The sequence below is a fragment of the Lampetra fluviatilis genome, chromosome 53, assembly GCF_964198595.1.
Source record: "Lampetra fluviatilis chromosome 53, kcLamFluv1.1, whole genome shotgun sequence".
Taxonomy (NCBI): domain Eukaryota; kingdom Metazoa; phylum Chordata; class Hyperoartia; order Petromyzontiformes; family Petromyzontidae; genus Lampetra; species Lampetra fluviatilis.
Window position 1 is genome coordinate 3823474 of NC_136327.1, and position 13897 is coordinate 3837370.

The window sequence follows — 13897 nt, forward strand, 5'->3', positions numbered from 1 at the left end:
GATACCCCCAAGCATGTGCACACTTACAAAGATGAAAGATCCCTTAATTTGGTCGAATGGACTGTCGCAATCGTTCGCGCTGTGTGCTGTTTGCTGGCCAGGGACGTCATCATTGGCGAGTATCTAAACCAGCCCCGTTTACTGCCCACCTTGGCTGACCCATTACTGGCCAGCGTGGTAAAGTATTTGGTGAAGTATTCAGAGTTTTTGGCTGCTATTGCATTTCCACATGATAATAAACCACTTCATTGGGCTATCAGTTGTGGCCAGGTCGCTTCTGAAAAGGAGCTATATAGCACAGTGGGCCATACCTGGTGAAATAATAAAAATGTTTTTAATAGTTTTAGTATGATCCAATAACAGCCGTGACCGACACGGCTTAGAGCGGCAGTCATCCAGCAGCGGATCGACAAAGGGTCTGTGTACATGGACTGCTTGGGCGAGAGATGTTTGCGAGCACCTATTAATGCCGGCGCACACACACAGGGATGGTGTGTCCGAAAAAAAAAAACCGCACTCGTAAACACGCGCCGGCATGGCCACGCGAACGTGATGCACACGCGTTCCACGCGCACGTATGTTGGTTCGCCAAGATCCGGCGATGCGTCGCGCAAAACATACAGGCCGAAAAAAAAAGAATTTTTCTCAAACGGGGAAAAAAAAGAAAATGTCTCGCTGAGCGGAAGAGCATTGCTGCGGCGAGCCCTGATTAATTACCGCTCGTTACAAAAACACGCTCGGACTTTCTTCACCCGTGCTAAACTAATGAGTTTGGACGGCAAGGCTGTCTAAACAGCGTCTTGATTTACAATGCATGGCTTCTGCTGATGGTCCATTATAGAATGGCATTATAAAGATCTCCCGTATAGCCTTAACAGACTGTAGGGGCAAGTGCTGTTAGCCAGCATCTATGAAGGCCGGAACGGTACACGAGGGGGTGGGTGGCCAGCACCACGCCCCACCGCCTTTGTCTCCCTAGTGGCAATGTTTACACACCGCACCAGGTACTCATTTCAGGCTCAGTCGACCTAGGGGAGGGCCAGGACCGGTTTAGATAATCGTCACTGGTGTTGGCCGTGAGCGGGAATCGAACTCGTGTCTCCGGTTTCATAGCGCAGCGCGCTAACCGCTGCACCACCGCTCCCCACAGACAACGTGTATACACACACACAGACAACGTGACCCCACATATACAAGCAAAGATCCCCATTGTTATCTCGCTCATGGGGTGAGTCTCATGCTGGTTGTGAGCACCGGTTGGTTCGTCCATCCGCAAGTCTCTGCGTGTGTGCGTCACGTCGTGCGTAGGAGGTCCTACCAACTGTCCACCCGTCCATCTCTGTCGTTTTGTAGGTCAGTCAGACTCGGTGCCTTGCACGATAGAGATATACGTGAAATGTGTTTTCTATTCGGTGTTTGAACATCTTAATGACTGTTTTATTGCCAGAAAGGGTAAAACCTATTCTTAGTTTTCATCCACGCCGTGCATGTTTACACAAAGCAACTAACATCTCGATTTAAAACTTTCGTGACTGCAGGGATTCATTTTCTTGGTTCTTTCGGTAAAGTCACGTAGAAGGGAAATAATACAATAATAAAAATAAAACATAATAAAATAATTCTCACGACGTTTCGGCCACAACGCAAGCAGCCGACAGACCTGTTCTTCACCTGAGGACGGCTGCTTGCGTTGTGGCCGAAACGTCGTGAGAATTATTTTATTCTGGTTTATTTTTATTATTTTATTATTTCTCTTCTACATGACTTTACCGAAAGAACCAAGAAGACAACTAACATCTCTGTATGAATCTCCATACAAACGTGAGGCCCCATTAAGGGAACGGCTTAGCAGGTTAGCAATTCATTACTGCACATGGCTGTGTGTACATATGTATGTTGAACTTCTTTCGCACCGTACGTAGCCAACCATGCTAATCGGAGGCTGGGCATCATGGGGCCTTTCGTAAGTTGCATGCAACTCCTCAGGTGGAATGTTCCCTTCATTATCACTTCAAATCAGCTCAAGTTATTTAGGGAAAATCCGTTCACGTGTTGTCAGCAAAATGGCCTCTGGTGTTTTATATCAGCGCGGAAAATAAAAAAAATGTATCCGATTTATATCGCATTGCATTGGCATGATAGAGATGTATGTGAAATGTGTTTTTGTTGGTTATTTCTCGATTTAAAGCTTTCGTGACTGCAGGAATTCATCTTCTTGGTTCTTTCGGTAAAGTCGTCACGTAGAAGGGAAATAATAAAATAATAAAAATAAAACATAATAACATAATACAATTCTCACGACGTTTCGGCCACAACGCAAGCAGCCGTCCTCAGGTGAAGAACAGGTCTGTCGGAAAGACAGCGTCTGAATGGATGGTTATTGTTTGTACAAATTGCTCATATATTTTTTCTGCCCCGTGGCCAAATTGCCCCGAGTGCATCCCATCGCGTCGATACCTGGTAAGCTAAGGAGGTCTGAGCCTGGTTAAAATGCCTGCATGGGTGAACCCCGGTGGCTGCCACAGCGTGTTGTCGGCACGGGGGTCACGTGGTGCTGTGAGGTGCCTGGAGATGGCAGCTCGGCAATGGGTGCGGTCCATGGATAGACCTGGTCCACGGGATGGATTGATTCTAGATTTGAAGCTTTCGTGACTGCAAGGATTCATATTCTTAGGTTTTTTCGGTAAAGTCACGTAGGTAAAAAAATTTAATTAATAAAAGTAAAATAAAACAAAATAAAAAATCCGAAACGTCGTGATTTTTTATTTTGTTTTATTTTACTTTCATTTATTTACATTTTTTACCTACGTGACTTTACCGAAAAAACCTAAGAATATGGGATGGATTGAGTCAGCGTATCAAATCCATTCGTGCCCGGAGGTTTGAGTGTCACCCCCCCGCCCACCTCGGATTCTCATTAATGGATTGGGCAAACATCCCAGTGTAGCAGCACCCTCCTGAAAAAAAAAGTCTTCAGCGAGGCTATCCTAGATCAAGAATTGACTTGTATAACAATTCAATGTTATTTCTCACATGTGCTGAATTGTTTTTGCACAACTACATTTTCCTTTCGTGCAATGTGCCCCCTTTGTTTGCATTCCAGATAGAGACCCTCCTCGCATTCTGAGAGACGTGTTGAGCTAAAGGGCTTGCACCTTGTTAAAACATTTAGTTCCCGCGTGGATTTCTTTCTAACAACGCCTACGCCTCGACCACCCGCAACGCGCCCGCTCACTCTTCAGGTCTCGGAAGTTAAGCAGGGCCGAGCCTGGATAACGCTTGGATGGGCAACCACCCTAAGCGGTGTGCGGCAGAGGGCAGTGCGGCAAATCGTACCGTACTTCTATGCTCCCCGCCTTCACTCACTGGGCGCTGATCAGCGTGGTGCGGTACGGTCAAATAATCTCCGCGACCTACGCGGCGATGGGTTGCCCTCATCCGGCAGTGGATTGACAGAAGTGCTATACGTGGCCAATTTAATACGTATGTAATAATAGCATCCATGTTGTGTGTGTGTGTGTGTGGGCAACAGGTGATGAATCATCCACGTGTGCTGGACAGGTTATCAGCTGTGGCATTCACAGATTCCGTCCATGGGTTGTATGGCGGTAATCAAAAAGTCTTCGACTGGTTCAAAATGGTGAGAACGACATTCTTACAGCACTGAGAACACTTCTGTTGCCTGTCCTGTTTACATCACGCACACATTGTTTGGGCAAGTGCTGTCAGCGAACAGCTATTCAGGCTTGCACGGTGCACACAACGGAGGTGCAGCTAAGAGACATCATCTCATTGTCCTATTGATGATCCCGTGAACTTCACCCATTGATGTCTCCTGCCTTGTTGAGGACTCGTCGACCAGATTGATTTATCGCATACACACTGTTCAACAACCACACTGCAGGTCACAACAATGCACTCACTCACCACACTGCAGGTCACTTACACATCCACCCACTCACTCACCCACTCACTCACCTTCTCAACCACCACATTGCAAGTCACAACAACTCACTCACTCACCACACTGCAGGTCACTTACACACCCACTCACTCACTCACCCACTCACTCACCTTCTCAACCACCACATTGCAGGTCACAACAACTCACTCACTCACTCACCACACTGCAGGTCACTTACACATCCACCCACTCACTCACCCACTCACTCACCTTCTCAACCACCACATTGCAGGTCACAACAACTCACTCACTCACTCACCACACTGCAGGTCACTTACACATCCACCCACTTACTCACCCACTCACTCACCCACCCACTCACTCACCTTCTCAACCACCACATTGTAAGTCACAACAACTCACTCACTCACTCACCACACTGCAGGTCACTTACACATCCACCCACTTACTCACCCACTCACTCACCCACCCACTCACTCACCTTCTCAACCACCACATTGTAAGTCACAACAACTCACTCACTCACTCACCACACTGCAGGTCACTTACACATCCACCCACTCACTCACCCACTCACTCACCCACTCACTCACCTTCTCACTCACCACACTGCAGGTCACAACAACTCACTCACTCACCACACTGCAGGTCACTACACACCCACTCACTCACTCACCTTCTCACTCACCTTCTTAACCACCACATTGCAAGTCACAACAACTTACTCACTCACCTTCTCGTCTGTTTGCTCCAAGCTCTTACGATACGCACCTCGGTCAGGTCAAGAAACGCGTTGCGCTCTTTTGTCTGACACAATTCTGACGGTGCTGTTTGTTGCTGGCCGCTTGGCGGCCTTTCGGGTCCGCACGCCGCAAATGTGTAAATAAATCATAGGAAACGTGGTGATCGAACCGTCGTCGCTTGGAGCTCGGTAGAGGGCTGGTGGAAGTGGTCGTGGTGGCGGTGGTGGTGGCAGTAGTGGTGGGAGTGGTGGTGGCGTTGGGCGGTAGTGGTGGCGATGGTGGTGGTGGTGGCAGAGGTCGCAAACGGGTTTTGATTCCTTACCCGTACCCGTACCCGGCCGGGTATCGTGTAGGGTACGGGTATCGGGTACCCGATTGCGACCTCTGGGATGAAGCCATGTTGCAGGCGCGGGTGGGTTGATTCTAGGAACTTGAATTGTGAGAAGAGACAAGACGTTGGGAAATGAGTGACAAACGGTGACTCACCAGTGACTCACGGTCTACCCGTACCCGTACCCGGCCGCACCAGGGTCGCAAACGGGTACCCGTACCCGTACCCGGCCGGGTACGGGTAGCCGGGTATCGGGTAGGGTACGGGTATCGGGTACCCGGTTGCGACCTCTGGTTGGTGGTAGCTGCACCTCCTCCACCACGCTGGCTCCGCCATGCCCCCTCTGCCCCTAATCAAGCCGTGCCACCGCCACGGCTTCTCGCGGTTGTGCCGCTGTGCGGCTCTCCCCGCGTGTGTCCGGGTCGAGCCGTGCGCCATCAAGTCCGCTGTTTACTTTCCACAAAGTGGTACTCGTTTTCTTGACCCCAAAGACATTGGTGGTGATGATGGAGGACTGAATCGAGCCCCAACCAGGAATTGAACTCATCAGCCTTCTGAGTACGAGCCCACCGCTCTGTCCACATGGCCACCCGGCTAAACTAAGGGTGGCTTCTTTGTCTCTTTGTGTGTGTGTGTTGTGTTGTCTCCAGGAACTCGGGTTTCCTCCCACATGCAAATTGTCATTAAAAAGGCATTGGTCTGTGTGGCTCAGGGCAGTGAGCCGTCACCACTGAATTCCGGGTTCTAATCCGGGTTTCTGTGCGGCCCGAGAGAGATCTTTGTTTTTACCATGTGTACAATTCCCTGTGAGTACGTATGTGTATGTGTGTGTGTTCGGAGCGGTGGCGCAGTGGTTAGCATGCTGCGCTATGAACACAGAGACCTTAAGATTCCTGCTCACGGCCAATACGAGTGATGATTATCCGAACTGGTCCTGGGCCTTCACTAGGTAGACTCGACCTCAAATGAGTACCTGGTGCGGTGTGTAAACATCGCCACTAGGGAGACACGTGGTGTTGGCCACCCACCCCCTCGTGTGCCATGCCGGCCTTCATAGGTGCTTGCTAACAGCACTTGCCCCAACTGTCTGTTAAGGCTATATGGGGGATCTTTGTTTTTGTGTGTTTACAGAACTGTGTCAACTGGGTGAGTAGTCAAGAGGATTTGAACGCCAGAATTATGGGCTATAGAGATGAAGACTGCATCTTGCTGTCTGCTGGTGAGTAATGGACACACACTTCTTTATAATAAACTAGCTGTACTACCCGGCTTCGCCCGGGACTTGGATCCACCACGCCCGGCCGCCTTTGTCTCCCCAGTGGCGATGTTCACACACCACTGCAGTTACTCGTTTGAGGCTGAGTCGACCTAGGGGAGGCCCTGGACCAGTTCAAATAATCATCACCGGTTGTGGCCATGAGCGGGAATCGAACTCGGGTCGCCGGGTTCGTAGCGCGGCGTAGCGCTAACCGCTGCACTACAATGCGTTACGCTTCCACATGTGCGGGTCACATGACAGATGTGACGTCACAGCTCATTTGCTGTGCAAAAAATAAATGCATTATTGAGCTCCCCCCCAAAAAAAGTATATTTTTATAATTTTAGCATGGTGTACAGTCTGGAAAGTACCCACATGGCAAATTTCCAGTGTGTTGCATGTCGGGAAGTACGCTAAACACACATCGTCAAAACTTTGCCTTTTATATATATATGTGGAGATGTTTGGGTTAGGCCGCGTAATAATCTGGCTACATTTTTGGCCGCGTAATTCTCCCCCCCACCCACCCGTTACGGCAAAAACAAATTAAGTCGTCACATGGTGTACTCGCGTTCAGCAACCCGCAAGTTGTGGTTGTTTCAGCTCGGCGGAAAGTTAAAGAACAATTCTAACAACAACATATAACGGTTTGATACGCGACGTTTCGCGTGTGGTAAGCGTGACCAACTTCGTTTGACGCATCATCATGTCATGAAACCAGGAAGTCATACATTTGGCCAAGTACATTTCCAAGTACACAGACCAAGTACATTGAACACCAGTATTATTGGATATTTTTAAGTTGCCGTTACGTTAAACACTATTTGTGTTACTGCGCTATATGCACCGTTGCGCACTCAACAATAACGTTGCAGGTTGTACATTGGGTTTCATGGAAGTAATGGGGTTTGTTTAAGACAATGGATATACCGGGGTGCACCATGCCGCTGAATTAGCCCCGTGTTATTCGAGGAAACACGGTTTACCTGATCTCAAATGTCCGCTCACATTTTCTTACATCGCCACAGGCACCATGCAGCACGAAATGACCTCTTATTCTGCATTCGAATCCGTCTTTACATACTTCGACTATAAATTGAAAAACCCCGACTGCCAGCCTAGATGGAACGAACGAGATCAACAGCCGGAGGTGATGGAAGCGTCGACGCCGGACGTTGATGATGTTGATGACAGGATGAGCATCGGGACAGACGATGCCGCAGGGAAGAACGAACGCGATGAGGAACTGGGGGGGGGCACGGAGGCAGAGTGTGCGGCGCCAGTGACGGAGGACGAGAAGAGGTCCGGGTCACACAAGGATGACAAGAAGGAGGAAACTGGAACCAAGCTGAAGGAGATGGAGGATGGGATGGACCAGAAGAGAGATTCGCAACCCACGAAGCCAGAGAAGCCAGAGGTTGAAAGCGAGAGTGAGCACAAGGTCAGCCAGACGGCCGCAGAGGCAGCGTCGGGCACAAACGACGACGGGGGTAGCGCCACGATCCCAGACGCAGCCCCGACACAAACGGCGGGCGGCGGCGAGGACGACTCCATGGAGATGCAGGCTGCGGCGGCGGCAGCGGTGGACGAAGAAAGCGTCGAGGCGGAGAAAACGGGAGTCAGCGACCCCGAGGCAAACGGCACCGAGGGAGGAGCGGCGAAGGCCGCCGACGTGGAGATGCCGGTGCGCGGCTCAGCTCCCGCCTCGGCCGCAGAGCACGGGAACGCCGAGAGGGCGGAGCAGCCAAAGGTGCAGCAGGAGGCCCGCGGCCAGCCGGGGATGATGCCGCAGCGGGATGGCACGGCCATGGAGACCAACGGGGTCGAGAAGGGCGGTGAGCATCGCGACGACGCCGGGAGACCGCCGGCCGTGGCCGGAAAAGAAGGGGACAAGAAGGCGGGGGACGTCGACGCGGAGGAGACAGCCGCCGCTGACGGAGGGACGGGCGAGGGGGAGGCCGCGATGATCGACCTCGGCGACGCGACCAAAGACGAGACGGACGCAGCTTCGGAGCCCGAGAGCCGGCAAGAGGAGACGGGCAGAATGGAGAAGGCGGAACTGTCGCTCCATGAAGATCTGTGAAGAGCGAGAGAGAGGAGGCCCTTCTGGCACGATTCGTCATGAAAGTAAGAGTTCAAACGAACGTCAGGCAATGAATGCTCATCTCTATTGGCCACGCCAGACCAGTCGTGGAATTGCCACATTCTGATGGCAAAGATTCAATTTATTCCATAGTATCACCACTTTTGCCTGCTCACAAAGTGTCGTTCGCTTTTATCAGGGCCGAGATTGGAGTTGATGATTGATAACGGCCAATGCCGCACCTCTGATCCGCACGGTTGGCTACGTATGGTGCGAGAGAAGTTCAACATGCATACAGTGCATACACAGGCCTGTATCACGTTTTTTTTGTTTAATCCAGGAGTTTCAAAACTCCTCTTTCAGAGCACCATGAATTCATGCCGCCATAGCGGTGCGATGGCCCAGCAGCAGACTTGACTCGTGATCCAGAGGTCATCGGCTCAATTTGACCTCCCGGCGCGAAGGTTGAAACAACGGGGGCACGCTTTTTAAAATAAATCCATCCCCTTACCTCGCTCCTCTGTCCACCCAGCGTGTGGCGCGTGGTAGAGCAGGCCAAACATGCCCTCCAGAGGTGTGCGTCTCTCTTGAGGGGCGTCTCGCAGAGGCTCTTTCGCAAGCAAGGGGGCGCGTGGGCGAGCAGTTACAGGGCTACCCCTTTGCCTGTACCTGAGTCGTGATGCGTGGAGCTGTTCAGCGCGATAACGGCATGCAAACTAACTTCTTGACACCGATTCTTCTTCTCCCACTTGTTGCCTTCTAGGGATCAAACAGCCTATCCGGAGGACTCTTACTGCTTGGGGGTTTTTTTCCGGTATGATGCCTGAGATTGGATAATTGGTGTTTTGGTAGGTAGGGTTAATGCGATTCAGGTATGTAACTTTTGATCGATGTCCCAGTGTAGAATGTGTATAAAGTTTTATTCGGTATGAGCCGTTGTAATTTGCGGTGTAAATTGGTGAACATATATAAGCGTGGCCATTCGCTTCTTAAAGCCAGTGCGGCTGTTCTGGGTAAATTACTCTTCATCGTTGACACTGCAAGTAAAACATTTTCAGGGGGGTAGGTTTAATATTGAATGTTAACTTACAGGGCATGCATTAACTAGAGCCTTACTTTTTTAACTGCAATGTTATTGTACAAAAATGTGGTCTTACGATGACGAGAAAAACAAAGATGACAACTGAAAGGGCGGAAGAAAGAAATCCACGTTTATCATCGAGAATCTTCCCAAAATTGCCGCTTTTTCAAGAAACGGAAATGAAACGCTCGGCATTGAACAGGGTGGTTCAGATCAGAGGTCGCAAACGGGTTTTGATTCCTTACCCGTACCCGGCCGCACCAGGGTCGCAAACGGGTACCCGTACCCTACCCGATACCCGGCTACCCGTACCCGGCCGGGTATCGGGTAGGGTACGGGTATCGGGTACCCGATTGCGACCTCTGGGATGAAGCCATGTTGCAGGCGCGGGTGGGTTGATTCTAGGAACTTGAATTGTGAGAAGAGACAAGACGTTGGGAAATGAGTGACAAATGGTGACTCACAAGTGACTCACGGCCTACCCATACCTGTACCCGGCCGCACCAGGGTCGCAAACAGGTACCTGTACCCGGCCGGGTACGGGTAGCCGGGTATCGGGTAGGGTACGGGTATCGGGTACCCGATTGCGACCTCTGGTTCAGATGTATTGTGACCCCCCCCCCCCCCCCATTTACTTACCATTAACATTTTTTTCTATTTTTCTTCTTATTCATTTCTGTGTTCACACCAATTGTCATGCAAAAATATGATGCTTTGGAGAATTAAATGGGGGTTCACAAGGCATCTGGACCAGCGGCGAACACGTTACCAAATGAACTGTTAAACTATTTTTTATTCTACACAACTCATTTTTAGAAGCAGCCTGGCCACATGTGATAGTTCATCGAAGTGGCTTACCATGTGGAAATGTATTGCAGCAGCCAAATATTCCAACACCCCCCCCCCCCACGGGTCACGTGACCACGCCCTCACCACGTGTCACGCAAACTCGAGCTGTGCAGTAAACCTGTGATGGGGTTTTTATATCGCTCATTACATGGACAGTTTTTATCTCATGGAGATTTATACAGCGCCTTAATCCGAGACGCTTTACAATTGTTAAAATTGTACGTGACATGATAGTGGTTAAAATAAAGTGATAGGCGTTGGGGTAGTGATAGGGGTTGGGGTGGTGATAGGCGTTGGGGTAGTGATAGGGGTGGGGTAGTGATAGGGGTTGTGGTAGTGATAGGGGTTGGGGTAGTGATAGGAGTAGTGATAGGGGTTGGGGTAGTGATAGGGGTAGTGATAGGGGTTGGGGTAGTGATAGGGGTTGGGTAGTGATAGGGGCTGGGGTAGTGATAGGGGGGTAGTGGTTGGGGTGGTGATAGGCGTTGGGGTAGTGATAGGGGTTGGGGTAGTGATAGGGGTTGGGGTAGTGATAGGCATTGGGGTAGTGATAGGGGTAGTGATCGGGGTTGGAGTAGTGATAGGGGTTGGGATAGTGATCGGAGTCGTGAAAGGGATAGGGGTAGTGATAGGGGTAGTGATAGGGGCTGGGATAGGCCTGGTCATAGCTGGGGGGGGGGCAGGGAGTATCAGTAGGATGAGGTAGGGAACAAGAGAAGAGTTGTTTTGATAATTGTATGTGCAGTGGGAATTTGTTCATTTCCTATGGGTAAAAAAAACCCTTCAGTTCGCTGCCTGACACCTCAAAAAATCCCCCAATACACTGCCTGACGCCCCAACCAATCGCCTTGCGGACTGTACTTGGCCATGCCTCGTTAACAACTCCTCAGCTGGTGCAGAGTCGCATTGGCTTGGCATGGCCGATGCCCATCATGCGCCGTCGAGAAGTGAGCTGTCGCGTTCGCCAGCTTGGCAGTTCCACTCCGACCACGCGCGAGTGGACGGCTGTGAATAATGACTTTTAAGTTTGTTTTGTGTCATTAACGAAGCTTCTCTGTAGGTCCTGATGTTGGATATAGCCCAGAACATCTGGAACGTAAGAGCTGCTTGAGGTTTTTTTTGTGTGTATGTTGTCTTTTTAAAACATGTCACGAATGTTAAACACTCTTTTAAAATGTCTTCACCTGTTTTACGAATTTGGTGTTGAGATTGCATTAATCTTAAATAAATAAAAATCAATCTTTTATGAATTATTATTTTTAAGTTTGGATTTCTAATCACTATAATGCATTCCGTCACATTATGGGTGCATTCATCATAAGCCTGGGTCAATCCACTGCTGGATGAAGGCCCTCCCCAAGTCACCGCCACATCTCACAAAAATGCGATGTAACAATCCACCCAGCACCTGCACACGAATTAATTTCATCGCTCTATCTCCGCGGCAGACGTACATCTCTATCGCGGACACGTTCCATTCCTTGGCTGCCATTCCGTTATCATCCTTGACCACTTTGGCTGTCGTACACATCGTCCCTTCAAGCCATGAGGTGTCCTGTCCAAGCCCGCTTGTTTTTTTCTGAACGCTCATGCCTGCCTGCGTATGTTCTACAATCTGTGTGCTGTCTATCCCACAATGCAATGTGTTGGTGCATTGGCCATTATATATCCAGTTTTTTGTAAGGTAGATTTGGTGGATCTCAATAATAATAATAAAGAGACTCATTGTATCTGAGATACACCAAGACCAACGAAGACACTAAATTTCGATTTAAAGCTTTCGTGACTGCAGGGATTCATCTTCTTGGTTCTTTCGGTAAAGTCACGTAGAAGGGAAATAATAAAATAATAAAAATAAAACATAATAAAATACAATTCTCACGACATTTCGGTCACAACGCAAGCAGCCGTCATTAAGACGCTGTCTTTCCAACAGACCTGTTCTTCACCTGAGGACGGCTGCTTGCGTTGTGGCCGAAACATGAGAATTATTTTATTATGTTTAATTTATTTTATTTTATTATTTCCCTTCTACGTGACTTTACCGAAAGAACCAAGAAGAAAGACACGCTAAGTCCATGCATTCATACACACATACAAAATATTGCATAGATCCCCCATATAGCTGTTAAGCAACTATTAAGGTTGGCACAGCGTATGAGATGGTGGTTTAGTTAGGACCACACCTGTCCGACTTTTCACTCAGAACTGATGCATACACGTTGCAACCAGGTGCTAATTAAAGGCTGAGTTGATCTAGAGGGGGTCCAGGACTGTTTCACCATCGTTCCACTTTTGTTCGACGTCACCGTGAATAGAACTCGGCTTGGCAGGTTTAGAGCACAGTTACGATAACCTCTGCACCACCACTCAACCAAACTGGAATATGCACAAATACATACACAGTATGTATATGGTGACATGTGCTTGGTGGAGTGGTGGTGCAATGGTTAGCACTCGGGGTGCTCGGGTCCCCGGGGTCACTGGTCCGGATGACGGAGCACAGCTTGCTTTGTTGTGCCTGAGCACGAGTGTCGTGAGTGTTGTGAGCGTGAGTGCAGACGAGTGAGACGACACGAGTTTTGCGGATGCTGTGAGAGTGTTGGCATGAGTGATGCGAGCGTGAATAAACGTGTGAGAAGAGAGGAATTGTTTTGACTAATGCTCCCGTCCTGCGAGAGTGACGTACAGCGATGGAATGAGTGCGTGATGTGAGAAAGTGGGGTGACAATGCGTGTCGTGCCGGCCTTCGCAGGTGCTCGCTAAACAGCACTTGCCCCAGAAAACCTGTTGGGGCTATACGGGGGATCTTTGCCTCTGCGTGATCGAGTGTGTGTGTGTGAGTGTGTACGCAAGCGTGCGAGACTAAGGGTGACGATTTCGATTTAAAGCTTTCGTGACTGCAGGGATTCATCTTCTTGGTTCTTTCGGTAAAGTCACGTCGAATGGAAATAATAAAATAATAATAAAAATACAACAAGAAGAGGAAAAAGGGTGACGATGTTCTGCCTCCTGCCGTGCGTGCGTGCGAGTGCGGCTCACGGATGACGTTCGATTCCTCGTCGCGTTGAAGCGTTTCACTCCTGGGGTGGGAGGGGGGGGCTCTCAATGAATGGGACAGTGGGAGGCGGGAGGTGAATGATGATGATGGGTAGGGGGAGGTATGACAGCATTGCTCTTGTGCAATCACCGCGCTCATATCTGTCCCGGTTAGGAGCGAGAGCCCCCCACCCCGGGGGAGGCACGGCAACTCCCTGGCCAAGCACGGATCTCAGCTGCCTCTTGCCGAGGTGCTGTTCGCTCACGCAACACGGCGAGAGAGAGAGAGACACGTGCGTTCTCCCCATAGAGCACGCGATTTGTACGTAAGACGTCAAGATCCACCCCACACTCCGGATAGCCCACCGCGTGCGGGTAGGGGCAAGTGCTGTGAGTGAACATCTTATTAGAGGCCGGTTACGGAATTGTGTGTCTTCGTCCAGTGATGATGTTTACACACACACACCACGCCTAGGTAGTCATTTAAGGCTAAGTCGACCTGGGGAAGACCCAGGACCAGATCAAATATTCGGCGGTGAGCGGGAATGGAACTCGGGTCACCAGGGGGGGGTCGTGGTGCAGTTTAGT

General features: G+C 50.0%; 1 protein-coding gene across 2 annotated transcripts in view; it reads left to right on the forward strand.

Annotated features, from left to right (window-relative positions):
• Nucleotides 1–10561, forward strand: part of LOC144949301 (cotranscriptional regulator ARB2A homolog) — a 57243-nt gene extending 46682 nt beyond the window's left edge. For both annotated transcript variants that reach the window (XM_078879251.1, XM_078879250.1), the window contains exons 11-14: nucleotides 3533–3640; nucleotides 6131–6218; nucleotides 7286–8384; nucleotides 9104–10561. In XM_078879251.1, coding sequence (XP_078735377.1) covers nucleotides 3533–3640; nucleotides 6131–6218; nucleotides 7286–8340 — 1251 coding nt within the window. In that variant the 3' untranslated portion in view covers nucleotides 8341–8384; nucleotides 9104–10561. The remainder of the gene's footprint in view (nucleotides 1–3532; nucleotides 3641–6130; nucleotides 6219–7285; nucleotides 8385–9103) is intronic.
• Nucleotides 10562–13897: the final 3336 nt, after the last annotated feature.